Source organism: Siphateles boraxobius, unplaced genomic scaffold, assembly GCF_051911475.1.
Source record: "Siphateles boraxobius isolate OS27281-9 unplaced genomic scaffold, OSU_SipBor_1 75, whole genome shotgun sequence".
NCBI lineage: Eukaryota > Metazoa > Chordata > Actinopteri > Cypriniformes > Leuciscidae > Siphateles > Siphateles boraxobius.
In genome coordinates this window covers 1,500,001-1,526,500 of record NW_027509203.1, presented here as the reverse complement: position 1 = coordinate 1,526,500, position 26,500 = coordinate 1,500,001, and the positions used below count along the sequence as shown (strand labels likewise).

Sequence of the window (26,500 nt, the reverse complement as noted above, 5' to 3'; positions counted from 1 at the left end):
TTTTTAGAGGTTGATGGAGCTGGATGCTGATGACGACCATCACAAATTCATATATTTGGATGAGGCAGGTTTTAATCTGGCCAAGACAAGGAGGAGAGGTCGGAATTTCATTGGCCAGCGGGCAACCATCCAAGTACCTGGACAACGTGGGGCCAACATTACCATGTGTGCGGCTATATCAGAAGATGGTGTGGTGGGACGCAGACCTCATATTGGACCATATAATGCAGCTCTCCTTGTCACCTTTCTTGATGAGCTCGAACAGGTTTGTAGAGCTGAAGGTGTGACCTATGTCATTGTCTGGGACAATGTCAGGTTCCATCATGCTCATGTGGTGCAAGCATGGTTTCAGGCCCATGCACAATTTACCACCCTGTATTTACCCCCATACTCCCCCTTCCTTAACCCAATTGAGGAATTTTTCTCCGCATGGAGATGGAAGGTTCATGATAGGCACCCTCATGAACAAGTCACTCTTCTCCAGGCCATGGATGACGCCTGCAATGACATCACAGCAGACCAGTGTCAGGCCTGGATTCGCCATGCCCGAAGGTTTTTTCCAAGATGTTTGGCTAATGAAAACATCCATTGTGATGTAGATGAGAACCTGTGGCCAAATCCACAACACAGAGTTGATGACAATGTAGAAGTACAGTAATCACTGCTGTTTTATTTCTTACAGTGCAAGCAAGTTGAGGAACACTGCATTTGATGGTTTACAGTACTGTCTTTTCTTTTCTATTTCATAGCTAAGTACTGTATTTTTGCTTTGATTAAAATAAACCAATGTTGTGATTGTACTGTAGTGTTTTGCATCAATATATTACAAACTTTGTTCAATGATTCCACTTTGTCTGTATTCTCTCTACTACTGCAGTACTTTACAGTAACAGAGGTATTTACTGTACATGTAGTACCATAATGAAACCTGTATCACCTATTTTGTTCTACAATAGTTAATGATTGTACGAACAATGACAGAGTGAAACTATCGGTTGCTTGTGTGTGGGTGATCTATAGTTGTGTTTCAATGGTATTTCACAGTAAATTTGTTTTTTGAACCAATGATTGTGCAAGTGCAAGATTTCTTTAAAGATGTGAATGCACAATGCAATGCTTTGAACATTAGACAACCTGTGTTACAAGTGATAACCGTTTTGAGTTTTGTGTCTAGAGTTTTGAAAAATGACATCAAGGTTCTGAAAATAGTAGCAAAGTGATTGTAAAAAACTGTAATTATTCTTAAAGGACAATTCCGGCCAAAAATGAACCGGGCTGAATAACACACGGGTCCGAGTCGACCGTTCTCTGGGATGCGTTTTCATGATAATCGAATGTGCCCAGTTTTAACGTTAGTTTTAGTTTAACCACAGATTGGCTTATAATGCTAGTGTATGGGGCATCGAATAAATAAAAATAAAAACTGAACTGACTCAATTATTATTTTTTTCCCTCTTCTTTTTTTGTGTTTTTTTTGTTGTTGTCAGATTGGCCACTTTCAAGCCTTTGCCATTATAAACGGAGAGGCACTCGAGCAGAATGCATTACTTGCTGCAGTTGATGTTTGCTTTAAGGCGTTCTGCGTATTTGACATAGACTACGTGAAACAGTTCCACAGTGGGGCAGTTTTACAGACTGGGGTGTTTGGACTTTCTGGGGATGAAACACCAACAATGAGACTTTTGCAAGCATTCATTTTTGCTGACAAACAGTAGTTTTTGTTATTACTGTCTGTGACCTTGCCTCTTTTATGCTGTTTGTTCTTTTTATATTTACCACTATTACTTCTAAATTATTACTTCTAAACTATTACTTCTAAATACTTGTACTTTTCTTCTACAGTACAATTACACTACAATCGATTCTTACTGAGTATTTCTCTCACATGATATCTTATGCTCAAGATCTTGATGTAAATGTTGTGAAATGTTTTTAGATTTCACTTCATATTTTCTTCAAGAAGTTATTTCAAGTCTTTCTGTGATATGGTTTCATGCATTTTCATTGAATTTTGTCAATGGGGAGGGAGTGATGGGAAATTTTAAAAAAATTATTCACAAATGAACAATTTTACTTGATAAAACAAAAATAAATTTTCATATTTTGATTACTGAAGTCTGTATTACTGTAAATGTGTTATTTTAGTCATTTTAATTACTAAGATTTCTAGTTTAAATTTCCAACCCATTTTGGGTAACATTAACCCAGCAGTGTAGAAATTTTTAACCCATAATTGGATTAAAATGACAACCCAGCATGCTGGGTCAAACATTTACCCAACTAGTTGGGTTAAAACAACCCAGCGCTGGGTACGTCCCTTTTTGACCCAGTGCTGGGTTGCCAAAATAACCCAAATTAGGTTGTTTTTAACCCAGCATTTTTTTAGAGTCTATTTTTTTAGAGTCTATCTATCAGTTTGTGTCCTATAGAGCCTTTAACTCTCCACCCATCTATCTATCTATCTATCTATCTATCTATCTATCTATCTATCTATCTATCTATCTATCTATCTATCTATCTACCTATCTATCTATCTATCTATCTATCTATCTATCTATCTATCTATCTATCTATCTATCTATCATGTCCAGCTCAGATCTTCTGCTGTCAGACTCACTGTTTTGGACGATGTCCTGCATCTTCTTCCAGACTCTGAACGGCAGGTTGCCCAAGTATCGTGGCACATGAATCAAAGCTCCAGAAGCCATCTGTGGATCCGGCCGTGAGCTCTGGACTCTGGAAGAACATTCAGGAGTCAGAACTGCAGTGCCTTTGGATCAGAACCAGAGAGACCAGAGACAGGAGCAGATCACTCACCTTTCCTTTGAGACTGGAAACTCCTGCAGAACAAACACACCATTTATCATCAAGAACTCAATCAATCAACCAATGATCAACCAATGATCTGAAATCAGACCTTCAGAAAGCAGACGTCATTGGCTTTCATCATCTCCTCCATGTCTTTGATTGTGTGTGAAAGAGCTGAGATGTGTGTGTTCATCTCCTCCAGCTTCTCCTTCATCCTCTGCATCTTCTGCTCCTCTTCCTCCCTCAGTGCAGTGACTGTAGCTTCTTCTTCATCTCTGAGAAACTGATGAAGCTTCTCAAACTGCAGTTTAATCTGACTCTCTGTGTGCTCAGCTTGAGACTGAAATCAAAGCACATTCACTTCAATCATCTCAATCGACACTTTACATCATTAATATCATAGATAAACTCGGATACCTGACATAAAGCAGATCCAGAGGCAGATTGCTGCTATTCATTTACAGAAATAATAAACTGGAATACATTATATCAAATCATAACTGTATATAGTGTCCAACAGCTGTAATGAAAATGACTCTCGTTTCTGTTTCCTCACCTTGATGTGTTGAACTGTTTTCTCAAACTCTCTTTTCATTTCTTCATTGTGTTGAAGTTTCTCGTGTAAGGACTTCAGTGCTGCATTGAGCTCCTCCTAGAATTGAACAAAAATACATAAAACTCCAGATTACAGTGAAGAGAAGACAAAACAGCGATATGATCATATAATTCAGTGAAAAAGTATTTCCCCCCACTAAATCAATACTAAATTGATTCAGAAATTAAAACCTATCATAAAACAAAGGCAACTTGAGTAAACACAAAGTACAGTTTGTAAATAACAATGCTATTTATTGAAACAAAAAAGTTATCCAATACCAACTGGGCCGGCGTGAAAATGTATTTGCCCCCGTAGTTATTAATTCCTCAAATCTATGAAACTGCATTTCTTATGTAGTTCAACTGGTCTAAATTGGAAAAAAACGGACGGGCCGACTGCATATTTAAGTTGCGCTGAAAACTATTTTCATCAGACGTGATTTCTCCTTCAAACGCAAAGATCATCTCCTCACTGTCTCCAAAGAGAAGAAGATAGGAGCCTTTCTGCTCGCCATTGAAACAAGCCTCAAGCAGCGGATTAACGGCTATCCGGCAACTCTTCAAGAGAAAATTTCACTATTAAAAAAGCAAATTTGAGCGACATTTGTTGCTCCTGCAGGACTCCCCTGCTTCCCTCATCTGGAGAGAGTGGCATGGGTTCATTTGGCGGCTCTGAGGAGTACTTTGATGACACTATTGTCTCTCCCAGAAGCCCATGAAGAACTGAATAAGTCATGGCGCGCTCCCTACTCATCACGCGTCCACTATTCCTCTGCGTCTGCCCTGAACTTGTTTGACGGTGCGGAGGAAAAAGGGTACACCAAGCTTCCCCCATTGGGAGAGACCATCCGCACATCTCTGTCTAAAGCTGCCCCTCCCTCTAAGCCGTGATGAACTAGATCCTTCAAGTCTACCAGGTCAACCTTCTCTGCACTATGGATGAAACTAGTCTTGACCCGGCGGCCTTCAAAGAGCTGTGACCGACCTTGCCCTGCGTGCCACTAAATCTACAGCCCAAGCGATTTGTCGTGCCATGGCCATTTTGGTGGACCACCTTTGGCCGAACCTGATGGAGAGCAAGACAAGACAGCCCTCCTCGACTTCCCGTCTCTCCCTCGGGTCTGTTCGGTTCTGCAGTGGACGCTTCCCTGGGCGTTTTACAGCGGCCCAGAAGTCGTCGCAGATCATGCGCCACTTCAAATAAAAAACGAACCCTTTTGCAAAGAGTATTCCTCCTCTTCATTATCCTATTGCAAGCATCAGCCCCCAAGATACCCCACCCCAGCTGCGATTCTTCAAGCCAGGCTCGAGAAGCTTTTACCGGCATGTCAAATTGGGTTTTAGAAATAATCAAACGGAGTTACTCGCTCCAGGTCTCTCGCAGGCCCTCCTGCTTCATGCGTGTGAGTAGCACTTCAGTCCAGGACATCGACGCTCACGTCCTCCGAGCTGAAGTACAAGCTCTGCTAGTGAATAGCACTGTGGAGGAAGTTCCCACGGCCCACAGCGAGTCAGGCTTTTACAGACGCTTCTTCCTCGTTCCTAAGAAGCATGGCCTCATCCTCGATTTGAGATCTCTGAACGCGCTCTGATAAAACGCCCTTTCAGAATGCTAACTTTGAAACAATTTTCTCACAGATCTCATTGGTTTTAATCAGTGGATCTGGAGGACGCATATTTTCATATCCAGATAGCCCCTTATCACAGTTATTGAGATTCACGTTTGAAAGGGGGGCTTACCAAAATAATACAGTCCTGCCATTTGGACTGTCTCTTGCTCCGCACACTTTTACCAAATGCGTGGATGCGGCCCTCTTCCCCCTGAGACATACGGGAGTTTGAATCCTGAATTATCTCAATGATTGACTGCTTTTAGCTCAATCGAAGGAGGAACTATGCGCACACAGATATTTGCTTATCAGGACCAAGGTTACATAAGTAACTGGAACGATTTGCGTGCATGACCCGTTATGTTTCTTTACATGTGAATCAAGAAACATTTGTCTTACCTTATATGTTGAAACCACTTCACTGATGGGTCTGAATTTATGATTGTCATGTTGTTTTGAATCTCTGCACACTAAACACACAGGCTGTTTGTCCTCCAGACAGAAGAGTTTGAGTTTCTCACTGTGTAAACTGCAGATCTCCTCAGACCCTGATGAACGCCTCTCATTTCTCTCCTTCAGGAACGACTCACACAAGTTTTTTAACGCAAGATTAACTGGAGGAGGATCTTTTGAGGATCTTCTCCTGCAGACAGGACACTCCTGAGATGTCTTGGTTCTCCAGAACTGTTGAAGACACTCTTTACAGAAACTGTGACTACAAGATAAAAGAACAGGAGCCCTGTAGATTTCACAGCACACAGGACAAATATAATCATCTTCAGCTGCTGAAGCCATTTTAACAGCAATCTAAACTTTACTTTACTTTCACTTTCTGAACGACGATTTCAAAAATGAATCACCATGAGAATCACAAAGATCAGTAAAAAACTTGTTGAGAAACAAACTTCTCAAATTGTTCTGTAAAGTTTTTCCCTTCGTACTCCACTGATCACTGATCCTTTATTGCTTTTGTCGAGACAAAGTCAGTATGGCAGAAAAGAGAAATAACAAGTCAGTCACTTCCTGGTTAGTGTTGTAAGAGGGTGGAGCTTCTGATCAAGTTGGTGTGTTGAAACAGGTCAAACAGGTATTCTCAAAATCTTAACCTATTTATTCCCCTTGTGTGTTCAGTCCTGTGCTGGTTCGTTGTCATATGTATGTCGTAAATACACTGTGTGTTTCCCTGCTGTAAAGTCAAGTCAAGTCTGTCTTGGTTTCCCCCTTGGGGTAGTTTTGTTTGTATTTTGTTTTATTTTTATTATTAAAATAAAGCCCATCAACTCTGCACCTGAGTCCTCACTCATTTCACCACCCCCACACTTGACAAATACAAAGAACCATGGGAAACGTAGTCAAAACAAGACAGACATCTTACAAACTAACACTGAATACAGGATACAGTGTGAAATAATACCAAATAGCCCATGATATATAGTCAAGTTGTAACTTATCAGCCAATTAAGTTGAGTTACAAAAGTTAAAATGGGGTCAGATTTTACTGTTTGAGGAATTGGGTGTTAAAAGAATGAAACAAAAACTGAGGTTAAAGTGGAAAAGAACGGTGTATTTACAATCTTAACAGGAGACTTTGAAACAACACAAAAATACAACCAGGAAAACTCAGGCTGTTAAAAGCATAGACTCCATCACACCATACCCGAAAACCAGTCAGTATCTGGTGTGACCAGCATTTGCCTCAGGCAGTGACACATCTCCTTCGCATAGAGTTGATCAGGTTGTTGCTTTGTTGCCTGTGTAATGTTGGTCCACTCCTCTTCAATGGCTGTGTGAAGTTGCTGGATACCGGCAGGACCTGGAACACGCTGGGATGTTTTCAGCTTCCAGGAATTGTGTACAGATCCTCCAACATGGGGCCGTGCATTATCATGCTGAAACATAAGGTGACGGTCGTGGATGAATGGCACAACAATGGGCCTCAGGATCTCATCACGGTATCTCTGTGCATTCAAAATGCCATCAATAAAATGCATGGGCAAAACCAGGAGAAAACAAAAGTGTTGCATTTATAATTTTGTTCAGTGTATATAGCATTTTTTACAAAACAGCTTGTATCAAAGCATCTTACATTGATAACAGGAAATTAATGCAACAAAGTTTGTTTAAGTGTCCCCAAATAAGCATGACATTGGCAAGGAACCAAAACTCCATCAGTGACAGAATGGAGAAAAAAAACGTTGTCAGAAACCAGTCTCAGTCACTCAGTTCTCCTCTGGCCAACGGACGAACAGTGTATGATTATGATTCAGACAGCATTACAGGTCAGAAGTCAGATTGGAATGGAACATTCAGAATATTATCCAGTTTATCTGGTTGAAGATCAGAGTCACGCCAGTATGGAGACAGGTTTGTTGAGGATCAGCGCCGATGGCTGTCGTGTCGATGAGGCCTTCACAGGGGAGAGTCTAGTTGACACAATCTCTGCTGGCACTCCAGGGATGCGTTGTTGTCGTGTCTAGGCTCAGGTCCACCATCTGATCTGGATACGGCCTGGATCCGACTGACTACATCATGCGTTGTAGTCGTGTCTAGGCGCAGGTCCACCATCTGATCTGGATACGGCCTGGATCCGGCTGATTACATCATGTGTTGTGGTCGTGTCTAGGCGCAGGTCCACCATCCGATTTGGATACGGCCTGGATCCGACTGACTACATCATGCGTTGTAGTCGTGTCTAGACGCAGGTCCACCATCTGATCTGGATATGGCCCGGATCCGACTGACTACATCATGAGTTGTAGTTGTGTCTAGGCGCAGGTCCACCATCTGATCTGGATACGGCCTGGATCCGGCTGACTACATCATGCGTTGTGGTCGTGTCTAGGCGCAGGTCCACCATCTGATCTGGATACGGCCCGGATCCGGCTGACTACATCATGCGTTGTTGTCGTGTCTAGGCTCAGGTCCACCATCTGATCTGGATACGACCCGGATCCGACTGACTACATCATGCGTTGTAGTCATGTCTAGGCGCAGGTCCACCATCTGATCTGGATATGGCCCGGATCCGGCTGACTGCATCATGCATTGTGGTCGTGTATAGGCGCAGTCCACGATCTGATCTGGATACGGCCCGGATCCGGCTGACTACATCATGCATTGTGGTCGTGTCTAGGCTCAGGTCCACCATCTGATCTGGATACGGCCCGGATCCGGCTGACTACATCATGCGCTGTGGTCGTGTCTAGGCACAGGCCCACCATCTGATCTGGATACGGCCTGGATCCGGCTGAGTACATCATGCGTAGTGGTCGTGTCTAGGCGCAGGCCCACCATCTGATCTGGATACGGCCTGGATCCGACTGAGTACATCATGCGTTGTGGTGGTGTCTAGGCTCAGGTCCACCATCTGATCTGGATACGGCCCGGATCTGGCTGACTACATCATGCGTTGTAGTCGTGTCTAGGCTCAGGTCCCACCATCTGATCTGGATACGGCCTGGATCTGGCTGAGTTCTGTAAACCTCGAGATAAACAGAGAGACTAATATTAGCGTAGACTAATCTTCTTATGATGTAATGAGTACATCGGGTGTTATAGGAAGTGTTCCCTGTTCTGACTGACCTAATTTGTGCAGCCTAACAATCACTTAACCCTCTACTGCATGTCGCTGCACAGATTCCCGAGATCCTGAACGGTGACGAGCGCGTCGGAGCTGTGGTGCTACACGCGGGGACGAACGACATCAGGCTGCGGCAGACGGAGGTTCTGAAGAAGGACTACAGAAGCCTGATCGAGACGGTTCGCAGCACATCGCCTGAAGCAACGATCATCGTGTCTGGACCGCTTCCCACGTACCGACTAGGACAAGAAAGGTTCAGTAGATTATTTGCTCTAAATGAATGGTTAATGTCATGGTGTAATGAACAGAAACTGCTCTTTGTAAATAATTGGAATCTGTTCTGGGAGCGACCTAGGCTCTACCGTGCTGATGGCCTGCACCCCAGCAGAATCGGAGCGGCTGTTCTGTCGGACAACATCTCCAAGACGTTACACACCATATGACTAGAGTTTGTATACTTTCTCTCAGATCTATTGGTCAATGTCGATAAAGCAATAATTGTTGGAGACTTTAACATACACGTAGATAATAAAAATGATGCGTTAGGGACTGCGTTTACAGATTTGTTAAACTCCTTTGGGGTCACGCAAAACGTCAGTGGTCCCACTCATCGTCTAAATCATACACTAGATTTAATTATATCATATGGAACTAATCCAACTGATATAAATATTATACCGCAAAGTGATGATCTCACTGATCATTACATGGTATCTTGCGTAATACGTACTGCTGAAATTTGTCATGTTGTCACGACCAGGCAGAACAATCCTTCCAACCACTATAGATAGATTCTCAAATAGCTTACCTGATCTATCTCAGCTGCTCAGTGAACCCAAACAAACAGATGAACTAGAGGAAATGACTAGCAGTTTGAGCAGCATTTTCTCTAGTACACTAGATATTGTTGCACCAATTAGATTAAAAAAGGTTAGAGAGAAAACTAAAGCACCATGGTACAACAGTGCTACGCATGCAATCAAGAGAGAAACTCGTAACGTAGAGCGTAAATGTAAACAAACTAATTTAGAGGTCTTTAGAATTGCGTGGAAAGACAGTATGTCACGTTATAAAAAGGCTCTAAAAGCAGCCAGGGCTGAGCATCTCCGCAAACTAATAGAAAATAACCAAAATAATCCAAGGTTTTTATTCAACACCGTGGCTAGACTAACAAATATACAGACATCACCAGAGCAAAATATTCCGCTACAGTATAGTAGTAATGATTTTATGAATTACTTCAATGAGAAAATAGAAAGCATCCGAAACACAATTGTAAATATAAAATCCTCTATGATGTCTTATGATTCAGCCTCAATTATGGCCCCTCTAGAACAACTACACCGCTTTACAACTATAGGACAGGAAGAGCTAAATAAACTTATCATTGCATCTAAACCAACAACATGTTTATTAGATCCAATACCCACTAAACTACTGAAAGAAGTGTTACCTGTAGTGGAAGAGCCTCTTCTTAATATTATTAACTCGTCTTTATCTTTAGGTCATGTTCCAAAAATATTCAAGCTGGCAGTAATACAACCTCTCATTAAGAAACCGCAATTAGATCCACATAACTTAGCAAATTACAGACCCATCTCAAATCTTCCATTTATGTCTAAAATACTAGAAAAAGTTGTGTCCGCTCAATTGTGCTCTTTCTTACAAGAAAATGATATCTATGAAAAATTCCAGTCAGGATTCAGACCGCATCATAGCACAGAAACTGCGCTAGTTAAAATTACAAATGATTTACTTTTAGCTTCTGACCAAGGCTGTATCTCAATACTAGTTCTACTCGATCTTAGCGCTGCGTTCGACACTATCGATCATAAAATACTCTTGGATCGACTACAAAACTACACTGGTGTTCAGGGACAGGCATTAAGCTGGTTTAGATCGTACTTATCAGACCGTTACCATTTTGTCTGTTTAAATGGGGAAAAATCGAAGATAACGTCAGTAGACTATGGAGTGCCGCAAGGATCGGTGTTAGGCCCTCTGCTATTCTCAATATATATGCTGCCACTTGGTAATATTATAAGAAAACATGGAATTAATTTCCACTGTTATGCTGATGACACTCAATTATATATCTCATCACGACCAGATGAAAACACTAACTTATCTAAATTGACAGAGTGTCTAAATGATATAAAATGCTGGATGACGTGTAATTTCCTGCTATTAAATTCAGATAAAACGGAGGTACTACTTATTGGTCCAAAAAACTACCCACAAAATCCCTTACAATACAACTTTAATTTAGAAGGATGTCCTGTTACTTTATCCTCTACAGTAAAAGACCTGGGTGTTATACTAGACCGCAACTTGACTTTCGAAAATCATATTTCATATATTACAAGAACAGCCTTTTTCCACCTTAGAAACATTGCTAAGCTACGTAACATGCTATCTGTTTCTGATGCAGAAAAGTTAGTTCATGCATTCATGACCTCGAGACTAGATTACTGTAATGCTTTATTAGCTGGCTGTCCTGCATCCTCAATAAACAAGCTACAGTTAGTGCAAAATGCAGCCGCTAGAGTTCTTACTAGATCAAGAAAATATGATCATATAACACCTATTTTATCATCTCTACACTGGTTACCTATTAAGTTACGTATCAATTACAAAGTATTCCTACTGACCTATAAAGCCCTAAATGGTTTAGCTCCTGTGTATTTAACAGACCTTCTATCGCCATACAATCCATCGCGCTCTTTAAGATAACTAAATTCGAGGCTTCTGGTCATTCCTAGGATATCTAAGTCCACTAAAGGAGGAAGGGCGTTCTCACATTTAGCTCCTAAACTCTGGAATAGCCTTCCTGATATTGTTCGAGGCTCTGACTCGCTGTCCCAGTTTAAAACTAGATTAAAGACGCATCTCTTTAACCAAGCATTCACTTAATGCTTAACCTTTAATACTACTGCTGAATCAGTTCGAATGCATTAACATTATGAACATCAGCTATGCTAATTATTTCCCATCTGCCTTTCTGCTGTTATCTCGGGACGCTAGTCCCGAGGTAAATAGCGTTCGTCAGCTCCAGTTTGTATCCAGCCTCTCACGGAGACTTCAGATGCCCCAACGCCTGTGAAGAGACGACTCGACGCCTGTGAAGAGACGACTCGACGCCTGTGAAGAGAAGACTCGACGCCGGCGATATGTTATGCCATAAATTAATACATGATTAACTAACTGTATTTTTCTATGTACATTTCCGAAATGTACTTTCTGTAAAGCTGCTTTGAGACAATGTGTATTGTGAAAAGCGCTATACAAATAAATTTGAATTGAATTGAATTGAATTGAATTGAATACTGCATAGCGTTGCTCTCAGGCAACGGAAAGTTTTCTTAAGCCACATTTCCAATACATGTTTCTATAAATAATTGCATCAATCAAAGTGGTCAAATGATTATTATGGAACGGTCCAATAAGGTGTGGGATTCACTAGCAAGCATCATTTGAAGGCGGGACTTATTTTTCTGACATGTGGTCACAGGAGCACATGGTGTGAGAAGAAGGTGCGATTATTTGCTTTAGTAATCTTATTTAACATGACATGAACTGTACATACAAAATATATATGTGTGCATGAAGGTGTAGAGAAGCATTTTGTCCGGTTTTATTCACTTTTTTTAATATAGCATGTTCAGAAATTTTTCAGTTTTTCTTTTCGTTGCCTCAGGGCATCATTGTGCGATAAGGGGTACTTCTCAAGGAGGTCTTCGCTGACAATATGTTTGGATGTTATCACATATGATTACATGTATTTGTGCACAATATAATAATAATAAAAATTAATAATGATTTAATTGTACTTTTACAGGCTAGTGTTCAGTGCAGTATCAATGCTAATGGCAGACATGTGACTTTCTTGAAGGCCAAAATCAGTGTTTTGGCTTTGTTTTCTGCACCGATGTTTACAGGAAAATGGACGCAGGGACATTTTATGGTAGAAAGGAGCTTTTTGTCAGAATCATACCCAACAATGGATTTTGTAGTGAGGACAGTGAGCTTGAGGGAAGTGGCAGTGATGAAGAATGGACCCCAGAAAGAGGTTTGAGAGGCAGAAAAAAAAGTGTTTAAAGCCCTATCTTATATTTAGTAAATTCTGAATAAAAGGCATTTTCAAATTGTATATACAGTAACTCCTGAAGGAAGGAAATAGGATTTCAGAAAGCGTAGATATTGGAGGAAAGTAAGGCAATTCTATCCATGTCACAATTTGCAATTCAGTCAACCATAAATGTTCTCTTTTTCTAGGTGATGAAGTAAACAATAATGAGAGAAGTGAAGAAGAAGATGAATCTGAGAATGATGATGGTGAGGATGTCCCTCAGCAACCAAGGTGGAAAACCAGACATGATTCTAGTTTCCCTGCATACCCTGATTGGCAAGGCAGCCTTCCACAAGCTGATGACATCTTATCCCCTTATCAGTACTTTAAGACATTCTACTCTGATGATATACTTTGCATATTGTAGAGCAGTTAAATTTGTATGCAGCACAGGTTAATCCTAACAAGCCATTAAACCTAACCACATCCGAACTGGAGCAGTTCTTGGGCACTGTCTTGTACATGTCCTTGTTTGGACTGCCAGCAACACGAGCCAGTTCACCAGTGTCCCACTACAACTGGAGCCGGCTCGTCTAGGGGTGCACTGTCTTGGGACTGTTCGCTCCAATAGATTACCAGGCAGCAACATGGTTTCTGATGCTGAGCTGAAAAGATCTGGCCGAGGGTCTTTCCAAGAAAAGACAGCATTTGTTGGCGATACCACTTTGCATGCAGTCAAGTGGTATGACAACCGCTCAGTGACCCTACTGAGTGATTATGTGGGAGCACACCCAGTCACTCATGTCCAGCGATGGGACAGAAGAAGTAAGGCGGTCATTGATGTCCCCTGTCCGGCTGTTGTAAGAGACATAATCAGCACATGGGAGGGGTTGACCTCCTCGACTCTCTTACAGCCCTATACAGGATCCAAAATTAGATCTAAAAAGTGGTATCACCGTCTGGTTTTTCACTTTCTAGACATGATTGTGGTGACCTGCTGGTTGCTGTACAAACGGGATTGTAAATGCAATGACCTGTCAAATGCTGAGGTCATGCGGTTGTATGCATTCAAATCCTACATTGCACAGGGACTCTGGGAAATCTGGGAAAAGTCTGGAGAAGAAAAGAGGCCGGCCCACTGGTGGGATTTCAAATGAGTATGAGGCAAAGTCTTCTCATCATGAGTGAGAAGAAGGGCAGGTTCATGGTACCAGGCTGCAAAGGCACCCGAAAGCTAAATGCAGGAAGTTTGATGCCCTCCTCTGCTTCACAAGCACTGCCAACTGCTTCTTGACATTTCACACAGAGTGAGAAAGTGAACAGTGCAAACAGGGTCTACAGTGTTTTTAAAAAGAAAACTACCACTGTTTGATATGGACTGACAAAAAAGTTTTAGTCAAATTAAATACTTGTTACTTGTTAAGACATATTTGAAGTGGCCAAATGCCATAATTAAATATTTTAAACACATTTTCAATTGAAAAGAGTGCCAGTTCCTAGTGATGGGGACGAGACCGCCAATGCCGAGTCCGAGTCAAGACCGAGTCTTTGAGGGGTCGAGTCCGAGTCGAGAACGAGTCTTTGAGGGGTCGAGTCCGAGTCGAGAACGAGTCTTTGAGGGGTCGAGTCCGAGTCGAGAACGAGTCTTTGAGGGGTCGAGTCCGATTCTTTGAGGGGTCGAGTCCGAGTCGAGACCGAGTCTTTGAGGGGTCGAGTCCGAGTCGAGAACGAGTCTTTGAGGGGTCGAGTCCGAGTCGAGAACGAGTCTTTGAGGGGTCGAGTCCGAGTCGAAACCGAGTCTTTGAGGGGTCGAGTCCGATTCTTTGAGGGGTCGAGTCCGAGTCGAGACCGAGTCTTTGAGGGGTCGAGTCCGAGTCGAGACCGAGTCTTTGAGGGGTCGAGTCCGAGTCGAGACCGAGTCTTTGAGGGGTCGAGTCCGAGTCAAGACCGAGTCTTTGAGGGGTCGAGTCCGAGTCGAGAACGAGTCTTTGAGGGGTCGAGTCCGAGTCGAGAACGAGTCTTTGAGGGGTCGAGTCCGAGTCGAGACCGAGTCTTTGAGGGGTCGAGTCCGAGTCGAGAACGAGTCTTTGAGGGGTCGAGTCCGAGTCGAGAACGAGTCTTTGAGGGGTCGAGTCCGAGTCGAAACCGAGTCTTTGAGGGGTCGAGTCCGATTCTTTGAGGGGTCGAGTCCGAGTCGAGACCGAGTCTTTGAGGGGTCGAGTCCGAGTCGAGACCGAGTCTTTGAGGGGTCGAGTCCGAGTCGAGAACGAGTCTTTGAGGGGTCGAGTCCGATTCTTTGAGGGGTCGAGTCCGAGTCAAGACCGAGTCTTTGAGGGGTCGAGTCCGAGTCGAGAACGAGTCTTTGAGGGGTCGAGTCCGAGTCGAGAACGAGTCTTTGAGGGGTCGAGTCCGAGTCGAAACCGAGTCTTTGAGGGGTCGAGTCCGATTCTTTGAGGGGTCGAGTCCGAGTCGAGACCGAGTCTTTGAGGGGTCGAGTTCGAGTCGAGACCGAGTCTTTGAGGGGTCGAGTCCGAGTCGAGACCGAGTCTTTGAGGGGTCGAGTCCGAGTCAAGACCGAGTCTTTGAGGGGTCGAGTCCGAGTCGAGAACGAGTCTTTGAGGGGTCGAGTCCGAGTCGAGAACGAGTCTTTGAGGGGTCGAGTCCGAGTCGAAACCGAGTCTTTGAGGGGTCGAGTCCGATTCTTTGAGGGGTCGAGTCCGAGTCGAGACCGAGTCTTTGAGGGGTCGAGTCCGAGTCGAGACCGAGTCTTTGAGGGGTCGAGTCCGAGTCAAGACCGAGTCTTTGAGGGGTCGAGTCCGATTCTTTGAGGGGTCGAGTCCGAGTCGAGACCGATTCTTTGAGGGGTCGAGTCCGAGTCGAGACCGAGTCTTTGAGGGGTCGAGTCCGAGTCAAGACCGAGTCTTTGAGGGGTCGAGTCCGAGTCGAGTCCGAGTCGAGACCGAGTCTTTGAGGGGTCGAGTCCGAGTCGAGACCGAGTCTTTGAGGGGTCGAGTCCGAGTCAAGACCGAGTCTTTGAGGGGTCGAGTCCGAGTCAAGACCGAGTCTTTGAGGGGTCGAGTCCGATTCTTTGAGGGGTCGAGTCCGAGTCGAGACAGAGTCTTTGAGGGGTCGAGTCTGTTTCTTTGAGGGGTCGAGTCCGAGTCGAGACCGAGTCTTTGAGGGGTCGAGTCCGTTTCTTTGAGGGGTCGAGTCCGAGTCGAGACCGAGTCTTTGAGGGGTCGAGTCCGATTCTTTGAGGGGTCGAGTCCGAGTCGAGACAGAGTCTTTGAGGGGTCGAGTCCGTTTCTTTGAGGGGTCGAGTCCGAGTCGAGACCGAGTCTTTGAGGGGTCGAGTCCGAGTCGAGACCGAGTCTTTGAGGGGTAGAGTCCGAGTCGAGACCGAGTCTTTGAGGGGTCGAGTGCGAGTCGAGACCGAGTCTTTGAGGGGTCGAGTCCGAGTCAAGACCGAGTCTTTGAGGGGTCGAGTCCGATTCTTTGAGGGGTCGAGTCCGAGTCGAGACCGATTCTTTGAGGGGTCGAGTCCGAGTCGAGACCGAGTCTTTGAGGGGTCGAGTCCGAGTCGAGACCGAGTCTTTGAGGAAGCAAGTCCGAGTCGAGACCGAGTCCGTTGTTTTTCAAAAACAGTCGAGTCCCAGTCAAGACCGAGTCTTTGAGGAAGCAAGTCCGAGTCGAGATTTTGTCTCGACATGTCAGTTTTGATATTCATGATTTAATATCAGCCCAGTTAATAATCAACAGTTAGGCCTACAGACTAAACTAGACTGGGAATTGTTTAGAGGAGCAGTCTTAACGTCTTAATATGGACTATGCTTTTACTATCATTAAAAAAATCCCTACCACATGCATCATCTTCTGGCTATTTTTCTAAAATGCTTCAACAGTGCTGCTCTGTCATCAACACCACCCTGACTTTTTTTATCATAGTTAGGACATGCAGAGCAAATTAAAAATGTTCTAGTGGCATGTCTAAATTAGTAGGCTTAGCTACTTTATAACATTTCCCAATATTTCCCAATTTTAAATATTTTGACAATACACTCAATACACTCAGTATCTTTTAAAACTTTATTCCCCCATAACTAGTTATGGGGACGAGTCCGAGTCAAGACCGAGTCTTAGAAGGAACAAGTCCGAGACGAGTCCGAGAAAGCAGAAATTGGTCTCGAGACCGGTCTCGAGTACTACACCACTACCAGTTCCCTCTTAATTTTCCTAATTCCTAATTCCCTCATTTATTTTATTAATCTGTTATCTTAGATCTTCCAGAAAATAAGATTTAATATTTTTTTTAAGTTAAAAAAAATAATTCATGCATTAGAGGTTGAACTCAGATCTTTAAAATAAAATATATTTAAATACGGGCCACTGGACCTCTCGGATTATCAATTTTTTTAAAATCTGAAAAGTAAGTAATGTAAAGATTGCGTTCAGATTATGTTAATACTAAATCAAACCAGGAGATGTCACTATTTCCAGCTGATCCCCAATCCTTACAGCGTAGGATGTGCACACTAATTTAAAACCAATGTGAAAGTTTACTCAAATTAACAAAAATAAACGGAAAATTGACAATGAAAATCGCGTTTTCCAGTCAAGATGGTAAACGGATGATATTTTTTACCAGGTTCAATGGGTCACCCATATGGTTTGTTTGGAAACTAAATCTGTAGGCCCTAATGAAAGATTTCAATGTAAATTGCCATTATACCACTGCACTGCTGCTTTTCCACCTGAGTCTGTATGGCAGGGCGTGAGTGTGTGTGTGTGTGTATGTGGTGTGAGAGTGAGCGAGTGTCTGTGTGTGTGTGTGTGTGTGTGTGTGTGTGTGTGTGTGTGTGTGTGTGTGTGTGAGAGTGAGCGAGTGTCTGTGTGTGTGTGTGTGTGTGTGTGTGTGTGTGTGTGTGTGTGTGTGTGTGTGTGTGTGTGTGTGTGTGTGTGTGAAATCTGACACAACTATAGAGACAAGATCATTGAAAAACTTGTTTTCAAACAGCTTTAACTCGAATGGTTCGACAGTTTTCAGTCTGGTCAAACCGTATCAGCGCTCATAGAGATAATAAATGATACAGTACAGTACAGTACAGTAGGCTACTCAATACAGAAAAAGGCAAAATATCAGAGCTGGTTTTGACACTGTCGATCACAAAACACTGGGTCGGGCTTTCTGGGATGGTCCTCAAATGTTTCAGGTCATACTAAGAAGAAGTGAGAGGTTATTATGTGAGTATAGGTGACCATAAGTCTGAGTGGACATCCTTAATAAGTTTATTTCATCTGTTCATCACGGGACAAGTGAAAGGTGATGTGCTCTTCAGCGCCTCCTGGAGTGTGAGATGAGTAATAACACACTGATCACTCTCTCGCGCCCCCTGTGGACACAGCGGGAACTACAGGGGACTGACAGGAACTACTCTTTAGCTGCGATTAATATAAAGCAAAACAAAGGAATTCAAAATTAGCCTAACAGCATGGTTACTGTCAGAATAATAAAGAAATACATATGTTTTCAGATACATTTTATAAACAGCGATATGCTGCATAACAACTTAAAGATTGTATCTTATTACAATCAAAAAATAAATGGAGCAGTGTCTTCCTCAGTTTTACAGAATACGTATAAATTGAAAACATAAACAAAAGGAGCGATTTGGGAGCTAGTTAAATAGATATTACGCAGTATCTTAAAACGATGTATTTGTCATGCACTTTTACAGTGAATATCGTCACAAATTGTTCCAGTAAAAGTGGAAACTATATTATGTAGGAATTACTTCACATGTTTTATTATTTTTTTCTTTTTTTATTCTTTATCAAGAGAGTCAAAACTCTCTTGTTTTTTTATTAAAACATTAACAACAACAATTATCATTATTATTATTGTCAAACGCTCTTCTTTCTTAAATTAAATGGCAATCACATTACAAATAATAAACATGACAATTGTCCAACACATAGTATAAAAAACTTGAGCAAATATAGACAACAAATAGTAAAGTCCATACTCTCTTCCCTATGTTCCCTAGTGGCAAAAAGCGTGCGTCTGACGTCATCGACGTCTCCCTGTCGTCGCCGGGTGATGACGCGTTTAGAGATCGCCATCATAAAGTTGCAGCACATTGCTAAAGGCAGACACGAGTGACATGAGCTCTTACGCGACACTATTCATGTGTTTATAACAGTCCGTGACGCGTGTCGTGTGTTCGTGAGGTGATTCCGTTAGCGAGTCTGAGGCGGTGTATGCGCGCGCGCTGAAGGTGAGTCCTCGCGCGCCAAAACACGTTATAAGCACTGTTTACCTCAGTGTTGTGTTCAGTTCACATGTCAGATCAGTGTGTGCGGGATACACGCGTGGTCGCTCTGTAAACACTATATATTTATATACTTTATATATTTATACACTGGATAAACGAACTAGCTACGTGTTTCTTTAACGAATGAGCGGGTAATTTATTGTAAAGAGGCGTTCAGTTCATATTAGCAGGTGTTTCTGCTGGATTCAAGTTCAACTGACACTAATACACGTGATGAATAAATGTATTGATATTTTCATCTATTGATTGATGTATTCAGTTTTATAACAGGCACAGCGATATTAGTGGCAACACTGACTAAGAAACTCTTGATTCAACATTATAATTCTTATTTCTGATCAGAAGTTCTATTACATCCATGATGTTGTTGGCCTTGATGGCCTTACTGTTGATATAGTAATCATCCTTTTTCATGTTTTACTCATATACAGTCAAACCAAAATTCATTCAGGCACCCTCAACATTTCTCACATTATCACAGTTTATTCGCTATAGTTTAGAAAATGGTAATCAAGTTATCAAAGCTATGAACTCAGTTGATATTTCACCGGTTTTGTTAGACTCTCACACATGAATTATGTTGAATATCTGTCAGCTGTTAAATTTAACTACACAATTAGATAATACCAGTTTAACCAAGCAATGCTTCATGTTGTTCAGTCTGTGGTGTAAAAAGCTGCATTAGCAATTAAAGAAAAAACACTTCAGCAAAACATGATCAGCTCAAAGTGTCCCAATCATTTTTGGTCCCAAATTTTTATAAGTTTCACTGCTAGTCACTGTATGAAGAATTTTTGGGTATAATGTGTCTGTTTACTTTATTTTGCTCTCCTCACTTACATAAACAAGGTATAGTGTCCTGCACACACTAGTGAAATCTTATAACTGGTGTCTGAATGATTTTTGTTTGTGTTTATTTATGGATTAATGTTTTGGGAGCTGTAGTGGTGAATGACATGAACATCAGGAGTGGTTGTGCACAGAAGCACTGATGTGTGTGTGTGTGTGTGTGTGTGTGTCTCAGGGCTGATGGCGTCTGCTGATGGAGGCGGTGTGGACTCTAAAGCGGAGCTCAGTGCTTTACTCGAGCAGTGGGAGAGAGAACAGCAAGCGGGATCCAGCGAACTGCTCAACATCCTGACCAAGTGAGAAACTCCTGAGACCCAGATAGGGTGCAACTGATCACAAAACTCACGGTTCAGATCGTTTCTCGGATCAGAGTCACGGATCAGATCATTTTTCGGATCAGCAAAAAAAAAAAAAAAAAAAATCAACTTAAAGTGCACAAGGCATAATATCTTCTTTTTAACATAATTCATGAAAAACAACTTAAAGTGCAACATAAAAAGGCATTACTCCTTCCTTTAAATAGGGCCCTATGAAATCCGTTTTATTTTTTTCCAAATTCCGTTTTTTCCGTTTTAATTTTAGCAAATTAAAGTGTGCTTTTAATGTTAATGATTAAAATGTACACACATAAAACAGGAATGACCTTAAATTTATTGAGGTAACAAACATCACATTTACTGCATGATGCAAACACTGCACTCGAAGTACTTCAGGTAACAACAACATATTAATGATTATGAGCTGTAAACTGTCCAGTAAAATACATTATATTAGTTTAAGTTTAAATAATAGTCACACTCAGTCTCTCTCTCGCGCACTGTCGAGCGCGCTCTCGGACACACTCGGTCTCACCCGCGCAGTGTGTGTGTGTGTGAGAGAGACGCGTGAGTGACAGCGACGGAGGGAGAGCAGGGAAAGGAAATGCAACTGAAAGAATACGCTGCGTGTTTGAAATAGCGTTAAAAAATGAATAACGAAACGCAATATGTGGCGGCCAGTGTTGATTCTGTGGCGCACCGCCACGAATTAGTCTATGTGTGGGAAACACTGCATAACAGTCACGTGGGAACTGCTCGCCTCGGTACTGACGCGTCAGGTTTCCTTAACTTTTTCGCCGACGAAAGCAGAGCCGTGGAGCGCCACTTCGCCATGCTTTCGTTGTGTTGAAGGGGGAGGGGCAGCTGAAATGACGGGAGAGGTTGTGTCGCCCATATTTGCTTCCCCCGGTCTGCATTTTCCCCAGACATACATTCTTCTCCCACACAAAAACAGAATTTCATTCCAAATATGTAAAATTCCACGAAATTCCGCATAAACGGTAGATTCCGCATAAACGGTAGATTCCGCATAAACGGTAGATTCCGCATAAACGGTAGATTCCGCATTAACGGTAGATTCCGCATAAACGGTAGATTCCGCATTAACGGTAGATTCCGCATAAACGGTAGATTCCGCATTAACGGTAGATTCCGCATAAACGGTAGATTCCGCATAAACGGTAGATTCCGCATTAACGGTAGATTCCGCATAAACGGTAGATTCCGCATTAACGGTAGATTCCGCATAAACGGTAGATTCCGCATAAACGGTAGATTCCGCATAAACGGTAGATTCCGCATAAACGGTAGATTCCGCATAAACGGTAGATTCCGCATTAACGGTAGATTCCGCATTAACGGTAGATTCCGCATTAACGGTAGATTCCGCATTAACGGTAGATTCCGCATTAACGGTAGATTCCGCATAAACGGTAGATTCCGCATAAACGGTAGATTCCGCATTAACGGTAGATTCCGCATAAACGGTAGATTCCGCATTAACGGTAGATTCCGCATAAACGGTAGATTCCGCATAAACGGTAGATTCCGCATAAACGGTAGATTCCGCATAAACGGTAGATTCCGCATAAACGGTAGATTCCGCATAAACGGTAGATTCCGCATTAACGGTAGATTCCGCATAAACGGTAGATTCCGCATAAACGGTAGATTCCGCATAAACGGTAGATTCCGCATTAACGGTAGATTCCGCATTAACGGTAGATTCCGCATTAACGGTAGATTCCGCATTAACTGTAGATTCCGCATTAACGGTAGATTCCGCGTTAATTTGCCAATTCCGCGATTCCGTCCGCGCTTTCCGCATCGCTGAAATCATTTGGCCCTATTTGAACATGGACCAATGACCATTAATAAAAAACAACTTAAAGTGCACCATATGAAGGCACATCATCTTCCTTGAAGCCCTCGTTTTGCACAACCGAATATGGCCTCATGTCTGCACCTATAAACACACGATAGCGTTTGTGACGGCTTTCGCCCGGTCTGATTGTGCAACAAGGGGCTGCTTAAACGCCGCGGACCTGAGCAGCCTTTGTTTTCACTCCTGTCAGTGATGCCGCTTCAAATGCGTGGCTTTCTTGTGCCACAGTGCCTACTCACCGTCACGGTTTTATCCTCTAACCTCTTTCCTTCATTATATTTGACAGGGAAGCCAAAATGCTCCCATAGGGGGTTTAAATGACGCGGGGCGTTCAAGCTCCTCCGTTCCTCCGCTCGCCATGACCCAACATGCGCACAAATTTCTTTTTTTCATAAATCAATCCGCGTGTGCCGAACCAAAGATATTGATCCGAACGGATCAGCGATGAACCGTTGCACCGCTAGACCCAGAACTACAACCTTACAGAGACCGTTCCACAACAGGGCCGCACGATATTGAAGAAAATAAGATAATTAAATAATGCGAAATGCGATACGATAATGCTTAAAGTGTGTAAAATAAACTTAAATTATCTTTAAAATAGATTTTAAAAATATTCACATTCTTTTTTTGACAGGAGAACATCCCGACAGCTTCTGAAAGTGTTATTCTAACATCAGTGTAAACCACGGGCTTCGGGGTTTCAGGGTATCCTACATCAGGTTTATTTAACAACTGAACGTGAATAATCAAATGTAATAAAAAAATAAAATCTTTCTTAGTTTTCACTGTATGAATTAAATATATACTGATTATTATTAAAGCTAAAAAAGTTATTCAGCCAAGAGCAGCGAGTGATTTTCTCTGTCTTTTTTCATGACTCATATTATTGCAAGCTGTTGAGATATGCATATCACGATATATACATTTACGATATTTCGATATATTGTGCAGCCCTATTCCACAACACCACTATAGCCATAAGCGTATCGATGAATACTGTGGTGCATCATGGTCCGTGTCGGCTGTGTAATGCATTACCACGTTATTAATTACTGTCTTTTTTTTAAAGTTGATTCTCCTGTCATTTTTTCTCCATTTGAAAACATTAGACTTTTGTAAATGTATTTTGCCTTCTGTTATTAATATCACTGCTGTTATAAATTAAATGATGTAACTGAGTTCTACATTAAAGTAGCAATGTTTTTTATTCAGGTGGTTTAGAATGTTTATGCTTTTTTATTATTTTTTGAATTAAATGTGTTTTTTTTCTTTACCTGTTATTCAAAGACACTTTTGCGACTGCACTCCTTTGCACTCTATTTTTTTATGTAGAAATAAGTGAAATTACAGTATTGAAATAGTGTTAAACGGTTTGTTCAGTTCAGTGAAGTTATAATAGTCAAAAACAGAAATAAAACAGATAAATACCAGCTACCATACCATTTATCATGGAACATAAACATGCAAATAATCAGTATCGGTTATAAAAACCAGTATCATCGATCACTAAACGAACCGAGATCTGGAGACGTCAGATTAAAGAAGTCTATGAAGTAAATGTGTCTAATTAAAGCTATGGTTCACCTAAACAATACTTTTTTAAAATTAATTAATTTGCATTTGCTCCCTCATGTCGTTCCAAACGCATAAGACTTGAACACAATTGTATTTAAACAAATATTAGTTAAATTTTATTAAATTACAAATGCAATAAAATTTAACATCAAAATGTACCGTTTAACATTAAAATGTATGTTGTAATGTAAATACTTTGGTCAGATGAAGAATAATGTTTTCAGTTTTATATTATTAATTAATCTCTGTCCAGCTGATCGAGGCTGATGTGGGATTTAGAGTATTTGGTGACCCAACACGGATCACGGTGTGCTGGATTGATACATGTTTCGTAATGTGCAGCTTTTCCCCCACACATTAATATTTAACCAGACATGACGTGTTCACACGGAGACTGTGCTGCGAAAAGTGTGAATTCCTTCTTGGTAATGTCCAGTAAACAAATGAATGTAAATGCATTTTAACGAATTATCTGTCATGAACTTCTGTTTAATATGTTTTTATATGTTCAATAACTAATCGATTAAGAGCAAAAAGATAATTAATTCCTGAATGCCACTCCATATGAATGTTGATGTATGAGTGATGTGTTCATGCTCGTGTGATCCTGCAGGATCTCGGATCTGGTGGAGCGGGAGACGGAGGAGTATCATAAAGCAGATCCGGACCCGTTTGATGACCGCCATCCAGGTGATCACGCACACACACACACTCACACTCACACACGCACGCGCACACACACTCTCACACACACACTCACACACGCACGCACACACACTCACACTCACACACACGCACGCACACACGCACGCACTCACACGCACTCTCACACACAAACACACACACGCGCACACACACACACTCTATCTCTCTAACACAAACGCACACTAGGCTTGGGCGGTATCCAAATTTTGATACCGTCAAACCTCCTCCCTATTTTACCGGGGTATACGGTATTACCGTGACTAATTAAAAATTATGACATAAGGCTCAGACAGCGTCACCAAACTGTTGGCTTGTGCCTACACCGTTCAGAAACTGAATACCAGATCGGGCATAAAAAAACACACAAAAAAAAATCAAGGCCAACCCGTGCATGTTGTGTCTGATCCCGGCTGACGGCATTAAATGTAATTATGAGCCGTAGCCCTATTTAGACTCGACTATTTTTAATACGTGGGCCGTTATAATATGGTGGCGCCAAATAATTGTTTAACCCAGGTGCTGAGGGGGTGGTAGATATAAATACTATTTATAAATGAGCAAAAATGGGACAATTAATAATATTTAATTATTTTCATTATGACAATTGTATTCATTTTATTAATTAATTTAAAATAAATTAACAAGCAAGAAGTGCATTTGTAAATCCGGTGACACGCGTCCATTGATTTTTATTAATACAACTTTTCTGTCAGTGCTGCAAAGATTAAGTTGACGATCGCCATCTCCTAGTGAACGCGCATATATAGAGAGAAATGCAAATCATGGATTACATAATCAGAAGGTATAGGCTAGCCTTTTTCTTTTCGTTTTGAAATGTTTCGTTTAAAGAAATTGACGATTGATATCTCCGTAGTGAACGCGCCTATAGAGAGAAATGCACATCATGGATTAATCAGAGAGTATGCTGCCTATATTTCTTTTCCTTTTGAATTGTTTCGTTTAGAGAAATTGACGAATCGCCATCTCCATAGTGAACGATAGAGAGAAATGCACATCACGGATTCCATAATCAGAGAGTAGGCTAGCCTATTTCTTTTAGTTTTGAATAGTTTCGTTTAAAGAAATTTCAAGCTTTATTTAGATATATGTGAGACATACACTGAGTTTCGGTTAATTTATGATGAGATTTCAATGCAAGTGACAGCGGCGCGCCAGCGCACGATCATGTCATGATTATGTTGCTATATGCTATATTTGATTCTTATTTATTATTGGTTGATAATTTTTTTTAATTAAAATTAAGATACAATTTATACAAAACGAGATTCACTTTAAAGAAATGCCTTTTACAAAATGAAACGTAATTAAGTGGTCAATGTCTGACTCCCGAAGCATCCCATCTTACTCGTGCTGTTCAGTTTTCATTATCAACGTAAAAAAAAATTACATTATAATATTTTAACAAATATAAACGAATGCGCTTATTTAATGAACTCGGGGCAAAATGCATCTTCGCAGCAGTGAGTGGGTGGTTGTTTCGGAGATGCGACATTAGGTTAGAGGTGTTTCCATCTCTCGCGGTCACCTTTTTTATTGTAACATTTACAAATTGCCTCGTCAGTATTTACCGCCTCTCTCTCTCTCTCTCTCTCTCCTCCACACTGTCACTTGATGACAACTACATAAGCATTTTTAGGCATTGAAAAAATGATATTTATATATTATATATAAGTGCCGGTAATGACGGTATTGAAACTGATACCGTTGCTATTTTATAGGGCTGGACCAGAATATTCGAATATTCGTTCAGTGGGTTGGTATTCGATTTGAAAATTTGACATTCGAATATTCGTTTTTTTTTTTTTTTTGCACACCTGGGATCCCCCGCGAAACGGTTCTCACTCGCGCTTGAATAAGGCCGGCGACTCACTGGCTGCATGGCGTGAGCGTCTCAGCTGTGTGGCATGTACGTTTTTATTTCAGCTCCCATGTTAACAGGTTGGAGTTTGCACACTGCCTGTGTGAAACACGCGTCTCAGGCGCGGCTCGAGCCACGCGGAAAATGCCTGCATGCTAGAAATAGAACCGACGGCTAACTGCAACGGGAGTGTTCTCTGGCTAGAGCGCAGAACAGCGGAGTTTGTATGGACCGAAGTGCATGCCTGAGCTTGTGTTTTGGGTTAAGCTGCGTTGCTTTGACATTGTGGAA

General features: G+C 41.8%; 2 protein-coding genes across 8 annotated transcripts in view; one reads left to right on the top strand and one right to left on the bottom strand.

Annotated features, from left to right (window-relative positions):
• Window positions 1-6,092, bottom strand: part of LOC143724545 (zinc-binding protein A33-like) — a 145,569-nt gene extending 139,477 nt beyond the window's left edge. The window contains exons 1-5 of one of the 2 annotated variants that reach the window (XR_013197403.1): window positions 5,415-5,813; window positions 3,365-3,460; window positions 2,918-3,148; window positions 2,818-2,840; window positions 2,618-2,736 (exon numbers count right to left, since the gene is read on the bottom strand). Coding sequence is in view for 1 of the 2 variants with exons in the window: in XM_077217686.1 (XP_077073801.1) it covers window positions 2,618-2,736; window positions 2,818-2,840; window positions 2,918-3,148; window positions 3,365-3,460; window positions 5,415-5,810 (865 nt within the window). In the remaining variant the exon portion in view is untranslated. Of the gene's footprint in view, window positions 1-2,617; window positions 2,737-2,817; window positions 2,841-2,917; window positions 3,149-3,364; window positions 3,461-5,414 lie in introns of both variants that reach the window. The other variant, XM_077217686.1, reaches the window with a different exon arrangement.
• Window positions 6,093-18,749: 12,657 nt separating this feature from the next.
• Window positions 18,750-26,500, top strand: part of dcaf1 (ddb1 and cul4 associated factor 1) — a 50,544-nt gene continuing 42,793 nt past the window's right edge. For 3 of the 6 annotated variants that reach the window (XR_013197399.1, XR_013197398.1, XM_077217591.1), the window contains exons 1-3: window positions 18,767-18,939; window positions 20,021-20,141; window positions 24,239-24,315. Coding sequence is in view for 4 of the 6 variants with exons in the window: in XM_077217591.1 (XP_077073706.1) it covers window positions 20,026-20,141; window positions 24,239-24,315 (193 nt within the window). In the remaining 2 variants the exon portion in view is untranslated. Of the gene's footprint in view, window positions 18,940-20,020; window positions 20,142-24,238; window positions 24,316-26,500 lie in introns of all 6 variants that reach the window. The other 3 variants (XM_077217593.1, XM_077217592.1, XM_077217590.1) reach the window with 3 other exon arrangements.